Genomic DNA, 20,894 nt, shown 5'->3' with positions numbered 1-20,894 from the left:
CGACATATAAAATGATAAGATTATGTAGTATCTGTCGTCAACCAGGACACAACAAGAACAACTGTCCCAATCGAGGAGCATCATCTAGGTCATAAGGTTTTTGTAACATTGTATTTCTATAACCTTCAATTATTATATATCATAAAGTTTTTGTTACAACGAGGTTCACAACAAACATCAGTACAAAATAAGCTAACTGAAAACAGAAATATTTCTAACTGATTACAACTATCAAATTGATGTCATCTCGACCGAACATCATTTCCCTAGCATCCTTATCAGTCTTCATTCGCACCCAACCAAAGATACTGTCGAGTCTCTCAACACTTCTAATTTTTTTCCCTTATGGTATTTTCTCATTTAACCAACGAATCGGCTCCCTCTTCAGTTGCTCGAACGTAGTGATGTTCCAGAAGAGCATCAGCATTTGAGGTTTGTCTCTCGCATAAATCACCTTTCCGTATCGGCGACGAACACCAAACATGATTGTCAAATGATTAAATGAGATGTGGAATAATGACTCACACAACACATCTATTTATAACAAAAAAAAATACATTTTACAATGAGGCGCCAATCCAATTTGCGCCTCCTCTCAAGTAATACATAGGGGCGCCAATTAGATTGGCTAGGGCATAGGGCACATGCCCTAGCCAATCCAATTGGCGCCTCCATTCAATTTTTAAGAGGAGTCGTCAATTGAATTGACGCCTCCTCCTAAAAGTGGGGTAGTTTGAGAATTTTTTTTGAAACCAGAGATATTTTGGGAATTTTCTTTAAAAATTGGGTTATTTTTGTAAAAAATTCACCAAATAAAATGATGAGCTTATACTAAGAAAATCAAAGATATAATCAAATGAAATGACGATCTTATACTTAAAAAAAAATTTGTTATATTTTTTTAGCACAAAACATTATTAAGTATAATATTTTTAATTTTAGAAAAAATTTCCTTATAAATATTTTTATTAATATAATAATCAATTAAATTAATACAAATCATTATTTCATTTAGCAGAAATATTTATTAAAATATTTTTAATTTAACAAAATTTATCTTTTTAATTTATTAATTTATTAAATTGACACAAATTGTTATTTTTAATTTATATTTTATTTATTTAAAATAATGAATTTAATAGTTTTAATAATTAATTAATTCTTATTATACTAATTTAATAAATATACTAATTTAATATTAGCTGCCTTGTATAATAAATAAAAGTCAGAATGTAGAATATTTTGGTATATATGGAGAAAAGTTAAGTACTTTGATTTTTAAGAGTGAAAATGGATTATTATTTATTAAAAAATCTAATTTCATAATATTAAAGAATTTTTTTTATGGTAATTCTCCTACCTTATACATTGTCCTAAAGTGTATATACGAAAGTTAATTAATTAAAGTATATTCAAAACAAAACCATATTCTTATCTTAAGTCAATAGTACATTTATGACAAAAGAAAAAAAACAAAAAAAAGAGAGAGAAAAATAACCGTTAAGAGAAAGAGAAACATGTGTGATAAACATCATCCACCTGTCATGCTCAGTTTCCCATGGGATTCTCTCTTTCTCTCTCCTCTTCTTCCTTTTCTCCATTTTCACTCCTCTCTCTCTCTTGAAACTTTCACACCTTCGTTTTCAGTTCCTATTCTCACAACAAAACAAAAACATAAACATAGTATTCACCAATCAACAACAACATTAACAACACTCTCTTCAGTTTTCACTACTACTACTACTACTTCACTTCATTCTTCAATGTCTCTTCTTTCTTTCTTCTTTCTACCTTTAACATTCTTCTTCTTATTGGGTCTTTCGTTTTTCAATGTTTTCATAACCGCTTCCACTGAATTTGACTTTGGAACGTTAACTCTCACAAGCCTTAAGCTTCTCGGTGATGCTCATTTAAACAACGCCACCGTTACTCTCACACGTGACCTCACCGTTCCTTTCTCCGGCGCCGGTCAAGCTCTTTATTCCCGTCCTGTCAGATTCCGGCAACCGGGTATCAATTTTCCGGCGAGTTTTACCACTTTTTTCTCTTTCTCGGTTACCAATTTGAACCCTTCTTCCATTGGTGGTGGTCTTGCGTTTGTAATTACCCCTGATGATGATTCCCTCGGAGACGCCGGGGGTTATCTTGGTCTTGCTGCTGATGGGTTTGTAGCGGTTGAATTTGATACCCTAATGGACGTTGAATTTAAGGATATTAATGGGAACCATGTTGGGGTTGATCTTAATAGTGTTGTTTCGAATAAAGTTGGTGACTTGGATTCAATTGGGATCGATCTTAAGAGTGGTGACACGGTGAATGCGTGGATTGATTATGATGGATCCACTAATGAGTTTAATGTTTGGGTTTCTTATTCTAATCTTAAACCGAAAGATCCAATTTTGTCTATGAATCTTGATATGGGTCAGTACTTGAGTGATTTTATGTATGTTGGGTTTTCTGGTTCAACTCAAGGTAGTACAGAGATTCATAGGGTTGAATGGTGGAGTTTTAGCTCGTCTTTTGTTTCCTCGGGTGATCCTTCCAGTTTGCCGCCTCCTCCGGCTGTTAGTTTGATGAATACCACGGCGAGTTCAGCGAGGTCGCCGCCTCCTTCTATGGCTCCTTCGATGAATCATTCAAATGAAGAAAGAAAGGAGAGTAAGAAGAATTGTCACAATGGGTTGTGTAAGCAGGGTTTGGGAGCTGTTGCTGGTGTTGTTACTGCTGGGGCTTTTGTTTTAGCACTTTTTGCTGGCTCTATGATTTGGTTTTATTCTAAGAAAGTGAAGCGCGTGAGTAGATTTGATTCTCTTGGATCAGAGATAATCAAGATGCCTAAGCAGTTTAGCTACAAGGAGCTTAAAACTGCGACAAAGTGTTTCAATGCTAATAGGATTATTGGTCATGGTGCATTTGGGACTGTTTATAAGGGAATTTTGACTGAGAATGGTGACATTATTGCTGTGAAGAGGTGTAGTCATAGTAGTCAAGGTAAGAATGAGTTTTTATCTGAGTTGTCTATAATTGGTAGTCTTAGACATCGGAATCTTGTTAGACTTCAAGGATGGTGTCATGAGAAAGGTGAGATTTTGTTGGTGTATGATTTGATGCCTAATGGTAGTTTGGACAAGGCTTTGTTTGAAGCTAGAACGCCTCTTCCGTGGCCTCACCGCCGGAAGATTTTGTTGGGTGTGGCGTCTGCCTTGGCTTACTTGCATCAAGAGTGTGAAAATCAGGTGATTCATAGAGACATTAAGACTAGTAACATAATGTTAGATGAAGGTTTTAACGCGCGTTTGGGAGATTTCGGATTAGCTAGACAAACTGAGCATGACAAGTCTCCGGATGCCACGGTGGCTGCTGGAACAATGGGGTATCTAGCACCCGAGTATCTCCTTACAGGTAAAGCCACTGAGAAAACCGACGTGTTTAGTTATGGTGCTGTGGTTCTTGAGGTTGCAAGTGGGAGGAGACCCATAGAGAAAGATGCTGCAGGTGTTGGAAAAGTTGGAGTGAGTAGCAATTTGGTGGAATGGGTTTGGAGTTTACACAGGGAAGGAAGGCTGCTGATGGCGGCTGATCCGAGGCTCGAGGGAAGGTTTGATGAAGGGGAGATGAGAAGGGTACTCTTGGTTGGGCTCGCTTGCTCACACCCTGATTCTTTATCTAGACCAACAATGAGAGGTGTGGTTCAGATGCTAGGGGGTGAAACTGAAGTGCCAATTGTCCCGAGAACAAAGCCTTCTACAGGTCTCAATATTTCGCACTCTCGCCTCTTAATAAGCTTGCAAGATAGTGTATCTGACTGTGATGGTATAATCTCCATTTCTACTTCCACATCCGAGAACAGCTTCAATGGTGGAGATATAGTTTAATGGAAATCTTTCGGTTGGACAAGGCCATTTTTAATTATTGACTCATAGTGTAAATAGAGATAGAGATATATATGTATTCATTTGTTCATGTATGTAAAGTAAATGTCAATAACATGCAATTAAGGACGTCGGGGAAGAAATTTTGGAGTTTATGCAATTCTGCGTCTGATTTACACATTTTGGCACAAATTTATTCAAGTAGTCCGTTCATCCGATGCTGCTGAGCAATGTAAGGTGTTGGTGCAGAACATTACTAGCACAATCCAGAGAGGGTTATGGAACCTTTGCTTAGATCGTTGTTCTAGTTCTAAGGGATGATCACTTGTATAAGGCAAGTTTGAATTAAGCAATTGATGTTAACCAAGCTTTCTGTTGATAACTTTAATCATGTTACCATGGTATAATAAAGATGAAATTTTTCCTAAGCCTTCTCATTTTCCGTTTCCATGGCTTTCCGAGTTTATGTATATTCCACTTATAAAAAGATCAATAATGTGTCTTGTGCACGCACGTGTGTTCTTTTTTCTGTTCTAATATAATATATATGAATCCTATTAGTGAATAGATGACTTTTGGTCAATTCACTTCTTTTTAATTCAATTATGTTAAGGAGATTATGAGCTGTTTCTGTATATTCAATTATGCTAAATGCGTCATTTTAGTTTAAATATTTTATGCTCATTTCCTTGGCAAACTTGTGCTATTACAAACATCTTGTTCGATATCTACTGTTTAGATGTCAACCTTCTGCTATGCAGTAATAGCTATTCTTCCAAGTCATACAAATACAAGTGAGAAGCCATTCTGCCGTTGAATACTGTATATCGCAGTGATTAACTGATTATCCTGCAATCATTTGTACAGCTCCTACTCTTCCAGCCCTCGGTGGATTTCTTGGTTCAGAGTCGCTAAAGTTCTGATGAGGAATTGGAGTTAAATGACAATATTGATACGTAAAGGCATTATCTCAGGTTCGTTAATACATATACATGTGTTAAACTATTACTACTATTTTGCATTTAACAGTATATTAAAACTAAACTTTTAAGTACATTAGAATATGTGCCCATATTATTTTAGTTAAAATTGGATATCTTCAAATGTTGCATTGTTCCCAAATGCAAATAAGAATCAGTAAAAATAAGAGACATCAAATTATATATCGGAAAGCTATCACAAGAATAGCTTAAACAGAAGTTTAAGAATAATAAATAATGAGCAAATGTATACATTTAATAACGGAGTCGAGAACATACATATGTAGTAGGTTTTCACACCAGTCAAAATTTGAATTAGAAAAATGGCTTGAGTTACTCAAATATACTGTCTAATTTATATGTAAGACAATACATGAGTTCACCCTTATATAGCTTAAAAATCATCTAAAACAAGGTTCTAACAAACACCATTTGTTTTCTTCTTGTCCATCACAAATTTCTTCCAAGCCGTACTGACTTCCCTTTGAGTCTCCAGAACACTCTTCTTAGCAATCGTTACTTGTTCAGCATCATTTGCATCTTCTTCTTCGGTAACTGTTATGGTGCTGGTACTGACTACCTTTGCAGGAACCAAATCCAGCTCGTGGATAACTTTGGTGATATCAATGACAAGGCGCTCTGCAAAGGTACGCGAAAAGTCCTCCCTGATTACAACACGGAGCACTGTCACGTGTTCTGCATCTGGTGGCATGGTGTATGCTGGCACTATCCAACCAAAGCGCCTCAGCATATCAGAAATTTGGAATTCGTTAAACTGGCTGTGGTCCTTCAAAGTGAAGGCCACTAATGGTACGCCTTCGTCTTTAGATACAATGTCAAACCGACCCGTTTTCTCCAGTCCATCCTTAAGTACCATCATGTTGTCTTTACAATTTTCCATCACATTTCTATATCCCTACAAACCCAATTTAACACAGAATTCATCAGTTATATACAACATTATGTAATTATAAAAGGATGACCTGGTGCTGTAAAGTTCTGACTTATATCATTTATAGCCTCTGCGATCTCTTCAGTCGCATCACGGTCATTGGATTAATCTAACGGAGAGATATAATACTCTCAGCCGTTAAACTTATCCAATGATTGAAGTGTGTCTGAACTGGAAAAAAAGGCTTATGCGATAAGCGCTTAATTAGGATGTTTGATAAGTACTTGTGAGTTTACAAATAACTCACATGTAGATTATAGCAACAAATTGATTATAAATTGGTTGCTAGAGTTTGTCACTTTCATTGTGTTTTATTTACCTCATGACCCAGACGAATCAGTTGGTAGTACTGAGCAATAACTTGGCTAGAACCTGCATTGGTTAGTTTATGAAAGAAATCAGTATGATGAAGTAAAAGCTAATAAATAGTAGTAGAAAACAGTAAAACTGTCATTTGTGTTTTTACCTTTGGAGAAATTGAGAGTGAAGGTGGGTTGGTCAGCTCCAAGGTAGTTAATATGAAAGATGAGTTCATCAGGAAGGTCTTCTTTGCTTCTCCAGATAACCCAACCAATACCAGCATAGACTAGACCATATTTGTGTCCACTAACATTAATACTTTTCACTAGTGGTAAACGAAAGTCCCACTCAAGTTCTGGGTAGAGAAATGGTGCAATGAATCCACCACTGGCGGCATCCACATGGATTGGAGTGTCCCAACTACCACAGAATTTCACATGTTAATTCAAGTTTAAGTTTTAAATTTGGTATGCAAAATATGAAGCGTTTATGCCTCAATTATTCTGTCCAACAGATTCCATGCAGTAATTGCGTCACACTTTTATGGACCTCAACTGTCTGATAAAAATTAATGGTCGAGATCGTCGAGTCTTAAATTAATGGATGACATTGATTACTGCATGGAATCTATAACACACTTAGAGTGAGAGAGGTACCCGGTTTCGTTGTTTTTTTCTAATAGGAGATCGTTTAAGCGTTTGACATCTTCAAACTCTCCGTTTAGTGTGGAACCAAGAATAGCAGCGACGCAAATGGTGTTCTCGTCCACCATTTCGACAGCTTTTTCAGGATCCATTATATAGTATCCTTCACTCAGCTTCACTTCTTTCAGTTCCACCTCAAAGTACCTCGCGAATTTCTCCCAGCAAACCTTCATAGCGACACGATTAAATTCGACTAACGGCTCATTTATAAAAAATTTAAATTAGTGGTCAAATTTTCAGAAACACTAATGATGCTGCTCTTGTACAACAATTGGCAGAAGAAAACATGTGGTAGAGACCTGAACATTGGCACCAGTGACAATGTTGGGATTGTCACAAGACTTCCCTTCAGCTTTCCTTCTGTTTTGCCACTTCCTCTTGAATGCCAAACCTGCTAACATTATTGCCTCTGATGAACCAACAGTACCAACGCCAACTGCAGGTTCTGACTCTTCAAGTGGTGCATTGAAAAGATGAGCTATCATGTTAACACAACGGTTCTGCATGGTAATGTGTCATTTGAAATTCAAAATAGTAACACTCAATATTTTGAAAATTCCAATAATTTCAAAAGCGCAGACACCAGACATGACACTGAGACCTCGACAAGAGTTTATTAGAATAGTATCAAATTTTGGATATACTAGCTAGTACAATGTTAGTAATAATTTATTTACTAGTCAAGACCCACATGCATGACAACTTGGTGTTTCTTCTTTTATCAGCACATGGATTCATATTGACCTTATTTGTTTTTATTGATAGAGAAGAGTGTGATGTTGTTAACTTTTGTATTCCTCTCATTTGGTTAACAAGATTAATTATTTTATATTTGTATAGAGGAAGATATTTTCCTTCACTTATTTGATAGCATAATAATATTATTATTTTTAGAGAGTTATCATGCATGTGAGACTCAGATGAATTTGGAAATGAGGTGGATAGGGTTGGATTTTTTCCAAATTCTGTTGTAATATATTACAGTGCCTTTTGAAAAAGACTAATTAGATCTGTTTTTACATTTTCAACTTTCAAAGATGAAAAATAAAATTTACACTAGAAAAAATGTTGAAGGTTGTAGCTAGGGGAAAATATATTCAAAAAACTACACCATAATTTTTTTTTTTTAAAATCAGCAACAATGAAACATTAAATAAATACTAATACATTAAAGATCTACAACAATAACCTTTGTTACAATAACTTTAACGAAGGAGGCTGAGTTTAATGTTGTGGATTTTAATGAAATTATTAAATGTTGAAGTTTTGACTGAAGTTATTGTTGTGAATGTTGGAGTAACTGGTATATTTGTCGTTGAATGTTTACATTAAATGCAAGAGAAAAAAAAACTAATAGATAATGGATTAAAGAAAAAAAACACCACATAAGTATATTACTACTACTTTTATACTATGCAATTAGTACTACTTTTATAATTTTTTATTTTTTTTAGAATGAAAATTTCAAATCTAATACATCAAAATTTTGTCTTTTATATTGAGTAATCCAATAAATGTAAATGAATGACCTGCAGTTCAGTGGTGACAGGGTACTCATCCATGTCGACGTAGTTTTTGTTAATTGAAGCCATAATGAGTTTATCGCATTCAGGCTCCATCCACGTAGTCACAAACGATGCAAGATTCAACCTAGGGTTACCATCCAGCATCAGCTCATCGTTAATAATCTGGTACGCAGCCTCCTTCGGAATCGAATGATCCCCCATCTTGAACCTACAATGCACGCATCCATCAACAAACCGTCGATCACGAACAATAAAACAAGATCCTGACATGTCGACACTGATGATAAATTTAAAAACTAAATAAATTAAATGTGATTACAATTGTCGGTGTCAGTTTCGATCACCGACATTGATACCTGGGGAGAGATGTGCGGACATAGCGAGATGCAAATGTTGAATGGACGGAAGCGTCCATGTGGGTTGCTGTTTCTGATAAAACCATCACGTCGGTAACTAGCTGCTTGTACAACGAGATCAGATCAGATGTGAATGTTGCTGTGATCAAAGATGTGTGTAGGAAACTAGGAATATAAGTTTGTTATTTCTCAAAATAATTCCTAATCATTCATGTTTTCATTCATTTACCGGATGATATGGAAATTGTTTCCATTTTTAGTTATGCATTATTATCATTTTCTTCATTTGCTTTTTTTATCTTCTTAAATTAAAATACAATAATAAATACTTTATATTAATTGATATTAATTTAATTTTAATAAAAGCTGCATATTGTTATACTCAAAATTTAAAATTTTGTGAATCATTGTATGCTAGAGGATTTAAGAGAAACATTCATGGGAGTTCTTTTTACTCTTATGTGTGCTTCTCTCTACCTCCATCGTAGAACGTCACACTTACTCCTAACGTTTGGAGATGTATTTGCGAACATATGTTTTTTAAATCATTTTTATGATCAAATTGAAGAGACATTTTATTATGCCAAAATTTAATTCGGAGATGCATCTCTGTATACGTAAAAGGTACATTCGAAAATGCATATCTGTAAACAACATTTATTCAAAAATTAGTGGTGGTCCGAGATGCATCTTCAGACACTTTTGTTTCGTATCTAACACGAGACCCTTCTCTATTCCCCCTTCTTCGTTTTTTAAAAAGTTCTTAAAACAAATCATGTGAGCTTTAGAACATTCAATCTTCTCATCCATTCATTCAAGCTTTTATCATTGTAGCTCTTTGAGCTCTTTCTCCTCCTTTTCAACTTCCCGAACATTCAATCTTCTACTTCTGAACAATTTGATTTGGTAAGTTTAAAAAAATTCTATTTATTTTATATTTTGGTTTGTAGTTAGTTGTTTATAGTACATTAGTTGTTTTAGGTACATTATATAGTAGTGTAAACGAATTTGGTAGGTTAGAAGAACATGCTATGAGATATTTTTGGAGGGTTAGAGCAGAAATGACATATCTGCCACGACTGAGAATCACTGGTTTTTCTAGAGATGCATCTTTAGATTTTCTCTGAACTGTTTTTGCAAATGCATCTCTGAATTTGACAATCTGAAATTTGGTTAATTTTGTGGAATTTATGTATTTGTCCTGACATTATGTTTTTCTCAGTGTCTGTTTGTAACACAGGTGCATTGGCTGAAAACAACCGTGAAGCCAACCATGGCAGAGTTAGGCTCGGGCGTGTGTTCAAACGGCTTCGGTATGACATGCGAGGGCCGCATCCAGGAATGAGAGGCCACAAGTTGATGATAACTCGTTTGATGGTTCACAACCATTTGGTTCGCAGTACCGAGGTTATGTTTCTCGTAACCGCCTCTCTCAGGCATCCACTTCACGGTGCCATGAGTATGTCGATGATGCAGTCGACCCTAAAGCCCCTGAAGCCCAAGAGGAAGTTGTTGTCGACGCCCCGTTAGATATTTATCCATGAGGCGTATTTTGAAACTTCCTTACTTAATCTCTATGCAGACCATGCTACTAGGCATATATGGGAATGAGAGGTATATTTTTTTTAGTAATATATATATATATATATATATATATATATATATATATATATATTCTACTAGTTAAATCGATATTGATGGTGATATTTTCTTTTTATAGGAGCGTACATGTTTGAAATCGGTAAACCGCTGGCGCAATATATTGGAGTTGGGGTAGTCCACTGATAATTGGTTTCAGGATATTCTCCGACATTTCGGTCTTGTCGGTTTATATTCTTCTGCTTACATGACCATCTCCCATGGCATGTAGACAAACTTTGTAGAGAGGTGGAATTCAAATACTTCGTCTTTCCATCTTCCTATAGGTGAGATGACCATCACCTTGGATGACGTCTCACGCCTCCTGCATCTTTCCATCAGGGGAAAATTATTGGGTTATATAAGGATCGTTCGAGAGGAAGGTGTCGAGATGATGGTCACCCATTTGGGGGCTGACCCAACTGAGACCTCAGAAGAGGCGGTTGCCACAAGAGGTGCTCATGCAAGATTTAGCTTTTATTTGGAAAAGCTTTATAAAGACCACCTGCAGTGGGTTATGGATGTCGAAGGTGATGATATGCAAGTTAAGGACCATCAGACTTGTGCATTGAAGTGTTACCTCTTGTTCTTGGTTGACACGACCATGTTTATGGATAAAAGTGCAACCTATGTCGATGTGGTCTAGCTTCAGTATTACATCGACTTGACTGTGATTCACGAGTACAACCGGGGGCTGTCTGTTTGATACTCAAAGTTGGGTGAGTGTTGTCTTTGGAAGACAAAGCAGGTGATAGGGAGTTGCACGTTGCTTACGGTAATTTAATGTTACTAATATTTTCATAATTCATTTTTTACACTTGTTATTAATATTGTATTTGAACCATTTTCAGGGATGGATCATCTCCCACTTCCCTCGCATCATCGGGTTTGAAGTTGCACCTGCCTACATAGAGGATTGGCATGCGTGCTGTCGTATTTATTTCGTACATGGAGAATAATGTGATTGAGCCATTCAAAGTGCATCTTGATTGTCTTGTAACAAATGATATTTTCTTTTGGGGGGTCACCGCGAGACGTGTCCATTTAACGTCATATTTGTATACTTCGTATGGCTAGCATCTGGGTCATCTCATATGTATACTTATCTGCTCGAGCGAGTGATGCGGAAGTTTGACTATATGCATATTATTTTGAGATCCCCTATGAGTCCACTCCTCCCACCGTCTTCCACAAAGATCTCGATGAGATACTCGACGATTTCGAAAGTCACATTGTACTAGAGGAGTATTGTAGGGTACTGTCATATCCCAATTTTTTCCCATTCTTTTCTCCATTTTTTCTGTCTCATGCTTAAATCATCTGCATGCGTGGTTATCAGATTATCTAATTAGGTCATTCATTTAACGTTTCATTCATCGCATTTCGCATAATTCGTCATTAGGCCAAAGGTTCACTAATAATGGATTTAATCAATTTAAGTGGGTTCGAATATTATTTGGTGATTATTCGGGTTTATTTTCCATATTACTTGTGGTGCGGATCATCTCTTTATTTAAGATTCATGGTTATAAGGAGAATTGGAATGATTGTGATTTAATTTGAAAGATTCTTGAATTCAAAGAAAGGTGCAAAGTTGGAATAAAAGAAGATTCGTTCATTTATTGGAAACTCATGGTACAATGCATATTTCTTGAGATACAAATCAAAAGAATGGATTACAAGGAAAAAGGGTAAAAAATTACACCCTCTGGTTACTATTATAAGCAACAAAAAGCTTTTAAGATTCATTGAATAAATGATGTATATGGTCATTAGATACACCAATTATTCAATGAACCTAAAAAAGTTTTTATTGCTTATAATTGTGACTAGAGGGTGTACATCTTTTGGGTACAATTGACTTTTTTGGTCAAACAAATGACTTTATGTTCAACTGTTGACTTTTGGTCAACTGTTGACCATTGACTTGATTTTTACTCCTTAATTTTTCTAGACCTATTCTACAAACATTCGATCAAAGGATTCATCATTATTCATCAAAAATGACTCATGTCATGATTATGATATAAATTCTAATTTCCAACAAATTATATCTTCCATCAAGCTTCACTTCCATGGTTTGTTCTTTACTTTCCAATGTTGCTTCAAGTTCATTTTTCCACTACAATGCTCACTTTGCTACAAATAAAATTGATATCAAGTTAGTCTCCATGAATCATAAGCATAAGTCATCAAAAAGCAATCAAAAAGTTATGAAAAACTCAAGAAAACTTAGAAATTTTTTGCACTACGTAGTGATTTCTATACTTGTTTTTTCAACAATTTCCAATCTTGATTCATGTCAAAAAAAACAGAATTGGATCCCTAAGTTTACACAATTCAAAAGTTCTTATTTTAAACACAAAATCACTTCTTAAAACTACTTAAAGTCATGGGATAATTCACCAAAAATTCAAGGCAAAAGTGGTCAAAAAAATCAAAGGCAAAAACATTCAAAAATTCCAAGTTTCATGCACAATCAGTAATGATTTTTTGTCTTACATTTCAACTCGGCACTTTTACAAAACTCAAGCATCATTTGTCTCTAACTATGTATCCACAACCATTCAATTACATAATTAACCCTTAACCACCATAACTACCAAACTAACACAAATTCCAACTTCTATTTTCAATTAAATTTTCATTCAATCCTAACCAGTCATAACAATCAATCCAAGGATTGAAACTAGTGATCTGTAACTAAGACTTATATTAATTTCCAACCATTGATAAACCCCTTACTTGGATCGAAATCCAAGGATGCTCATTCATTTACAAAACCTATATAAACATGTCATTTTCACAATTTTGGTCCTAACTCATATTAACTCAACTTAACTCATTAACTTATATTAACTCCTTTAATCATATTCCCACCATTTTTTTTCTCAATTTCTCTGATAATTCTCTCTTTTCTTCACTCTCTCACCATCACCAAATTTCATATTCATAACCATCTAAAACTTCACATTGAAGTTCTAAATTTGGTGGAAGTTAGTCACAATCCAATTTCAACAAATCATCAACCAAGTTTCGACAATTCAAACATTATCATCAATAATCATCATCCAAAGTTCATTAAGATTCAAGCATATTCATTAATATTTTACATTCAAGATTCATCTTTTATACTCATTCATCATCAAAAATAATCACCAAGCTTGGAAATAATTGGAAGCATAGCGAAAAAGACTTACCTTTGAAGTTTTTCGGGTTTCTCTTCGGTACTCCATTAGCAACATTAATCGGGCAAACCTCTGCTCCGTCGGTAATCCTTCATCTCTTTTCTCCTATATCATTGCCATGAATTTTTGAATGCTTCTTGTTGATTAATTTAAGCTACTGTCATGAAATAGATTATTTAATAAGCACTTTTTTCCTTAAAACAAAAAACCAAATTCAAGTAACATAAAAATCAACATAGCATAATTTCTAACATAACTTAGCATAACATTGAATTAGGCATTGTATTAGTGTAGAGTTTAGACACAGAACATGAATAACTTATTAGAATAATCACTTATTTGCGTCAAAAATCCAACTCTGACATAGAACGCAAAAAACTCTCTTCTTTAATTTTCAAAACCCAAATTAAAACCCCATGCATGAATTAGTATATAATTAGATTTAGAATCATAGAGCCTCCCAGATCCACATACTCCATCACACAACCTTCATCAATAATTCAACCATAATCCAATTCAATCAACAACATTCAACTTCCAACAACCATAATTCAACCTTGATCAACAATAATAATTTCAGAATATCAAGCACCAAGAAATTAAAGCAAGAAACTACCTTGGACGTTTCACCAAATACTTGGTATGCGAGTTACGGAATGTCAAATACGGTAACCAATTCACAAGACAAAGCTCAGCTTCAATAAACAAAAACAACAAATAATAACAACACCACATCACGGTGGGGAAGGAGAAGAATCTGAAACGTAATCCAAACCGCAAACTGAACCGAAACTATAAACTTCTAACCAAATCAAATTTCTGAACCTCACTAAGATGCTAAACCAGAACTAAAACTCAATCAAACTGAGACGGAACTCCCAAGATTGATATCACAACCTGAACCGTTCAACACTGATTTATAGTTCTATCCTTGTAACTTCAACGAGGTTTTGCTACTTTCTGGTGATATTGTATATCTAAATATCGGAGATCAAGTCCCTACTAATGGGCTTTTTGTGTCTGGTTTCTCAGTGTTGACAAATGAATCAAGTTTGACAGAAGAAAGTGAACCAGTGAATGTTATCGACCTTAATCCTTTTCGTCTATTTGGAATTAAAGTCCAGGATGGATCATGTAAGATGCTTATGACTACCGTTGGAATGAAAACTCGGTAGGGTAAACTAATGGCTACTCTAAGTAAAGGGGGAGACGATGAAACTCCCTTGTAGTGACCTTCTCTATATTGGTCCAAAGGATATTTAGACACAAGCTGCAAGAAGGTTCCCGATGGACATGGTCTGGTGACGATGCTATGTGTAGCGGGAAATTCATGATCATCAAGCTATTGACAAGCTAGAGATCAATTAACAAGAGTCGCCACCGCGCTTTTATTGTTTCCAAGGGAAACGGGAAAAAGTACGAACAAAACCCAAATAGTAAGAAGTTTTCAAATAAAAACTAATAAAAGTCAGAGATCACAAGTAAGGGGGTTGGTTACACAAAGGGAAGATGTTAGCACCCAAAGTGTCCTAGGTACTCCTAGGGAGCCCTTTTTGTGTGCATATGTATTTTGTATAAAGTGATGTTTACAAACAAATAGAGTGGGGTATGAGAAAATAATTCATTAATTATATTTTTGTGTTTGACAAGACCTTCGGTCTTGTGCCTATGTACCAACATATAAATGACGGATCAAAACCTCGTAGTTCGTGCTATAAATTTCAAAATGAGTGTGTTGTTTTTTAACAAAATTTGAGTTTGAAAGGCACAAAGGCCTAAAATAATTTGAATGGGTTAGTTCTTTTTTGGATATTTGAAAGTTTAAGTCAAGTATGATTAATTTTATTTACAAGTTTGATTTAAGAAAATGAGTTTGAAAATGTAATGGCATAAGGCCAAAGTTTCTATCTTTTTGTAAAAGTGGTCTAAGTTTAGAACAAAAGTAGTTCACACAAAGAAAGTTTTGAAAATGGAGGGAGGGATTTTTAAATTAAAGAAATGGGGAGAAGATGAAGAGACTACCTTATGCACAAAAATTTAAAAGTTTAAAGTTGAAAAGATCTGACCAAATGGGAGCAATCCAAAAGATAAGTATGTCAATAGAAACCCATAATTCCCTTGGACTTTTTGAATTAAGCAACACACAAATGCATAATTATATCAGTCTTGAAGAGCAAAGACATCAAATAAAGATGGCCTCATCCACTTCAATGATCTTCTTCAAAATAGCCTATGTAGCACATGAATCTTGAGAGATCTTGAATGATGTATCAGATGAATTCAAACTGTAAGTTCCTGGTTCTTCAACTAATTGGCATTGGCCAAGTCCATTAGCAAAGGAATGTTGCCTAAGTTCTAAGTCCAATTGGGCAAGATCAAACCAACAGTCCACTCAAAAGTCTTTTAAGGTTTTTGTTATTATTATGTGTATTCATGGTCAAAGACCAAACAAGCAAACAAAATATACACAAAGCAAAATAATATCACACAGTATGGTCCAAGTGGACAAAGGAAAAATTACACTAACATAAACAATTAGAATGATATGCATAGTGGCAAATGGTAATAGAATACTAAAAGTAAATTGCATTAAAAGTAAAAGCTTGAAAGTAAAAGTTAATGGTTAGTAAGTTAGTAGTTAGTTTTATTTTGCTTTTTGATTTCAAGACATTCTTTGGAGAACACTCAACCCACTTGCCACAAGCATAAATCCTTGAACCAAAACATCTTCCAAAGGAAGAAAAGAAGGCCAACTTTCTACACAATACCATGGAAGATGGGAAACTTACAATCTCACTAACAAGAATGCTTATGCCTTTTATGTCACAAATTTAGCGCTATGTTAAGCAATCGTAATTGGACTTATATAGAAGTCACAACTATCTGAGGTCGGACAATAAACTTTTGGTGTTAATGCATGTTGGTGACATAATATTATGAATTATGCTCATTAAACATACCACACACAAAAATATGCAAAGGTGTGGCCTAATCTCATCCATACTCATGTTAATCTTTCAATCAACTAGCATTAGGATTTTGAGATGTCATTGACCAATTGAAAATGAATGGATGAAGAAGGGGAATTAGATGAAGATGGAAAGGGATGAATGATATCACAAGTTGGTCAAAGGAGGACTCTTACCAAATTAATATTATTCATTCATTTTGGAAGATGGAATGTACATTCCAACAATCCCCTAGATCCAATAATATTAACTTGACAAAGTCAAATCAACCTTGACCAAGGCCCAACAACAAATGAGAAACTCAAATAAATCAATCCAAATGGTCAACACAATTAAAATGACATTTATTCAATTAAAAATAATAAAATAATGCATTAAATTCAAATATGTTTTGTCCAAATCCTAAAATTTCATCAAAACACCAAATAAATGGCCATGAGATTTATCATAGGTCAAACAAGGTCAAAGGACCTTGGAGAAAAAATTTCATAATTTTTGGACACTTAAAAACATTTTAAAACAATTAAAAACAAATGAAAAATCAATTAATTCATGAAAAATATTAATAATGATCCAAAAAATAAATTTAATTCAGAATATGAAAGAGAAAAATATTTGAGTTTTTTTTGGTGAAAGTCCCATATTTTTTGGATCAATATTAAATTTATTATGAATTATTGAAGAAAATGGAATTAAATGGAAATTCAGAAAATGCTAAAATACGTGGACCATCAGATCTCCCTCATTAATTGAGGTGGCAGATCTGATGATCCACAACGTGCATTCCACCAATGTCTTAGTCAACAACGTTGTAACATGAGTAATCACAATGCACAGCTAAGATTAAAACATGGAAGTTGGATCACACGGTTTAGACCAAAGACACCTCATCACCGGAGCCAGATCTCCAGTTGTCTTCTCCGGTGAGCTTCACCAGACTGGTCAACATGAACCATCACCAAAATTCCAAACAGGGACATGATTTTAAAGAGAAAACATCACTGAGCACGAATATCACCTCCAATTCTTCCAATTCCAACTATATTGAGAGATATGTGGAATTGGAAAATGAGGTTCATGATCTGAGTTGCTTCGATTTGACCTCAAAGCAACTCAAACTTCTTGCCTACATTGGTAGGACTTCAACCAACACAAGAATCAATGGAATTGAGCAAGAATCAAGGAGAATCGAATAGTTTAAATTTTATGCAAATTACCTTCAATGGAGGTCTGAGCTTGCTAGATCTTGATTTGAATCGTGCTTGGCTTCACTTCAATTACTTGCAGTAGAGGAATGGAAAGGCTTAGAAGCAATGGATTCCTTGAGAATTGAATTCTAAAATAATGGAGATTCAAGCTCAAATTCAAATGAATTTATCAGGATTATCCTCTTAATGTGAAGGGTTTTCTATGGGGATTCAAAGCTGGCGCAAGGTGTGTGTCAATTCTGAGCAAATCCAGTTCAATTTATAGAGGAATCCATGTGATATTTGCACACTCTTTTCACTTTCCAATTTTGGCAAAATGATGAAAGCATGGTGCATGGGAGCGTATAGGCCCATGAAATGATAACTTGAAAGTCCAAATGAATGATCAGATGCCTTGGAGATGGATTGGATTGCAAGGTACATGTGCATTGTCCCTTGAAGATTGATCCATGCCAAATGATATCAGCTTGTTTAAGCCATACGCAACCTATGCATTTCTCATCCAAAATGCATGAATTTGAGCTCTTTGGAAAGGTGAGATCAAGAGGAACAAGTTTGATGTTGAACACTTTTTCGTATGGATCTTGGAACTTGGATATATTTTAGGTGGAAGTTTGGAAAAATTTGACATATCAAAATTTTTTTAAGTGTCAAGCCATATGTCTCAATATTCCACCTTGCTTAACTTTTTATAGGAGCTCCAAATGAGAAAAGTGTCTTCATAAAAGCTGTAGCTATCTCAAATAATTCAAAATGGTCACAAATTGCATGTCATTTGGATTTTAAATGATAGAGTTTTGCATTTTTGAAGTTTGGAAAAATCATTTGATCAATGGTATAGGTCAAAAGTGACCTATAATGTAACCTCATATCACATGTTCAAAGAAGTTGAATTAGCTCCCACTCCAAACATAAAAGTTGAAGTAGATACATTGAATTTGATTGTACAACTTGGAAATATTTCATATCATAAAAATTGAGCAAGTTATGGCCTTGGGAAGTTTACTTTCAAATTAGGGTTTAAACAAAATGACCTATAATGTTTCAACATAGAAAATGTTTTTCCATGCAAAAATAGCTATAGGTATCAACATGAAAGTTGTTTATAATGTCATTTAGAGTAAGGTTTCTCTTGAAATAATTTTCATATGGTTAAAATTGTAGGAGATAGGGTCTAGGGAGACCCAGTTTTGATCAGATGAATTCATCTGGCCAACCACCATCAACCAACTTACTAACTTCCAATTCTCTTGACTTTCTTGGCTCATGGTATATCATATATGCATAAGATAATTAATTTTGAAATGTCCCCTTGAGAAATTTGATCAATTGGTGAGATAGCTTGTTGGAGAAGTTACTCAAGATACCTAGTCAAACTAGGGTTTCCAAGGCAAATCACCCTCAAACTCTTGAAGAAAACATGATCAATATAACATGTAGAAGAAATTGGGACTCATATATGATGTTTATAATCATTCTTGAATTAATTCTTGGTTGTGCTTTTTGTTCATGAGGGTCTCAAACCCTAGATGTGATCAATGAACCAATGAGATCATGCCCCTACCTACAAAAGAGTTAGATAGATACAAAGACACATTTTTGGTATTTTAGTTAGTAAAATAATAATATACAAGTATGATATAATCACAAAGTGCTTGGTGATCTCTCCCAAAACAAACCCAATGAAAGAGGGGTAAGGAGGATGCCAAGGTATGATCCCAATGCTAATGCTTATGATAGAACGCATGAGGGATCTTAGGGTTAAAATTAGGGTCTTACAGTTGCCCCTATTTAAGGACATTCTAACTGAGGAAATGAAGGTTAATATCTTCGGCTCGACTCAGTAGAATGGACTTAAATAACAACATAGAGAAACAAATTTTGGTCCCTAAGATACCTCATGATGCATATGATATGAATGCAAAAGTTAATGCTCTGTGGGGAGATATTGCCACAAAGGAAAAGAAATCAGAGAGACCGAAAGTCCGCAGGAGTATAATGCATTCCATAAGGAAAACTCTCTAGGGAAATAGAGACTCTGGGGGGAATAAAAAGGAATTATGCATAGGCCAGGCTACGACTTAAAACTATTGGGGGACTATAGGAAATCCATACAAAATGGAAAGACTCAGTCGGGGAAACAAACAACATTTGCAGGGGATACGAATAAGTCTGGATAAAACTGAAATATTCGACTCATGCATGGGAGAAACACGATCTCACTAAGGAAAACGCACTTAACTCAACTGGGGAGAAAATAAAATTTCAAAACAGGAGGAGCAAAAATCTATTCTCTACTACTTGTTACTGGGTAAGGAGATAATAAAGATCTGACAGGGAGAACATCCATCATCGGTTTAGATGAACATATCAAGGATGACTCGCTGAGGAAAAGCCAGGAGGAATATTCATTACCGGTTACTGGGTAAGAATAGCCTTGCTGGGGAAAACTGCAGGAAATAGGATTTACAACTACCAGTTACTGAGTAGAAGACCAAGGGTGAGAGTATCCGTCATCGGTTAGGACGAACATATCATGGATAAACTCGACAGGGAAGAAAATCCGTCATCGATTAAGATGAACATATCAAGGATAGACTTGCCTGGGAATGTTAAGAAGGATACCTGTCATCTGTTAAGATGAACATATCAAGGATATACCAACTGAACAACAAAAAAGGGGGAATTACATCTATCGAAAACTAGATAGAAAACCGTCGGAGAGAAGAATACGTCACCGGTTAGGATGAACATATCAAGGATTCACTATGCGATGGTACAAAAATAGGATTTACAACTACCGATTACTGGGTAGAAGACCACTCAAAGAGAAAATTCATCACCGGTTAAAGTGAACATATCAAGGATAGACTCTGAAAAGGGGAATAAAAGTAGGGATTACATCTATCAGTTACTAGATAGAATACCAAAGAAGAGAAAATATGTCACTGGTTAAAGTGAACATATCAAGGATTGACTTCGCTAAAGGGGAACAATAGGATTTATAACTATCGGTTACTGGGTAGAAGACCACAAGGAGAAGAAAACCTGTCACTGGTTAAAGTGAACATATCAAGGATTTACTCTCTGAGGAACTAGAATGGGAATTACAACTACCTTTTTACTGGGTAGAATACCAAAGATGAGAATATCCGTCACTGGTAAAAGTGAACATATCAAGGATAGACTCACGGGGGAAAG

General features: G+C 35.1%; 2 protein-coding genes and 2 long non-coding RNA genes across 4 annotated transcripts; 3 read left to right on the top strand and 1 right to left on the bottom strand.

The window, feature by feature from the left end:
- The first annotated feature begins 1,530 nt into the window (after positions 1-1,530).
- LOC127118347 (L-type lectin-domain containing receptor kinase VIII.1) lies at positions 1,531-4,381 on the top strand. Its single transcript, XM_051048527.1, has one exon. It carries the CDS (start codon positions 1,545-1,547, stop codon positions 3,873-3,875), a length of 2,331 nt encoding a protein of 776 aa, XP_050904484.1. The 5' UTR covers positions 1,531-1,544; the 3' UTR covers positions 3,876-4,381.
- A 356-nt stretch (positions 4,382-4,737) lies between these two features.
- On the top strand, positions 4,738-6,102 carry LOC127118349 (uncharacterized). Its single transcript, XR_007802184.1, has 2 exons — positions 4,738-4,846; positions 5,441-6,102. It is a non-coding gene; the product is annotated as an uncharacterized LOC127118349 (long non-coding RNA).
- On the bottom strand, positions 5,044-8,928 carry LOC127118348 (glutamate decarboxylase 1). Its single transcript, XM_051048528.1, has 7 exons — positions 8,691-8,928; positions 8,338-8,542; positions 7,108-7,308; positions 6,761-6,975; positions 6,271-6,524; positions 6,124-6,176; positions 5,044-5,768 (listed from the first exon to the last, which is right to left on the bottom strand). Exons 1-7 carry the CDS (start codon positions 8,774-8,776, stop codon positions 5,271-5,273), a joined length of 1,512 nt encoding a protein of 503 aa, XP_050904485.1. The 5' UTR covers positions 8,777-8,928; the 3' UTR covers positions 5,044-5,270.
- Positions 8,929-10,467: 1,539 nt separating this feature from the next.
- LOC127121197 (uncharacterized) lies at positions 10,468-11,781 on the top strand. Its single transcript, XR_007803344.1, has 2 exons — positions 10,468-11,103; positions 11,180-11,781. It is a non-coding gene; the product is annotated as an uncharacterized LOC127121197 (long non-coding RNA).
- The last annotated feature ends 9,113 nt before the right edge of the window (positions 11,782-20,894 follow it).

Source organism: Lathyrus oleraceus, chromosome 2 (genome assembly GCF_024323335.1).
Source record: "Lathyrus oleraceus cultivar Zhongwan6 chromosome 2, CAAS_Psat_ZW6_1.0, whole genome shotgun sequence".
NCBI classification, from domain to species: Eukaryota; Viridiplantae; Streptophyta; class Magnoliopsida; order Fabales; family Fabaceae; genus Lathyrus; species Lathyrus oleraceus.
The sequence above is the reverse complement of the archived record's forward strand: the minus strand, read 5'-3'. Positions and strand labels throughout refer to the sequence as shown.

Coding starts and splice junctions, on each gene's coding strand:
- LOC127118347 (XM_051048527.1), top strand. CDS start 1,545: ATGCTCAGTTTCCCATGGGATTCTCTCTTTCTCTCTCCTCTTCTTCCT.
- LOC127118348 (XM_051048528.1), bottom strand. CDS start 8,776: ATGGTTTTATCAGAAACAGCAACCCACATGGACGCTTCCGTCCATTCA. Junction 6,525..6,760: donor GAAAAAAACAACGAAACCGG/GTACCTCTCTCA, acceptor ATTCTGTGGTAG/TTGGGACACTCCAATCCATG. Junction 5,769..6,123: donor TGATTCGTCTGGGTCATGAG/GTAAATAAAACA, acceptor TTGGGTTTGTAG/GGATATAGAAATGTGATGGA.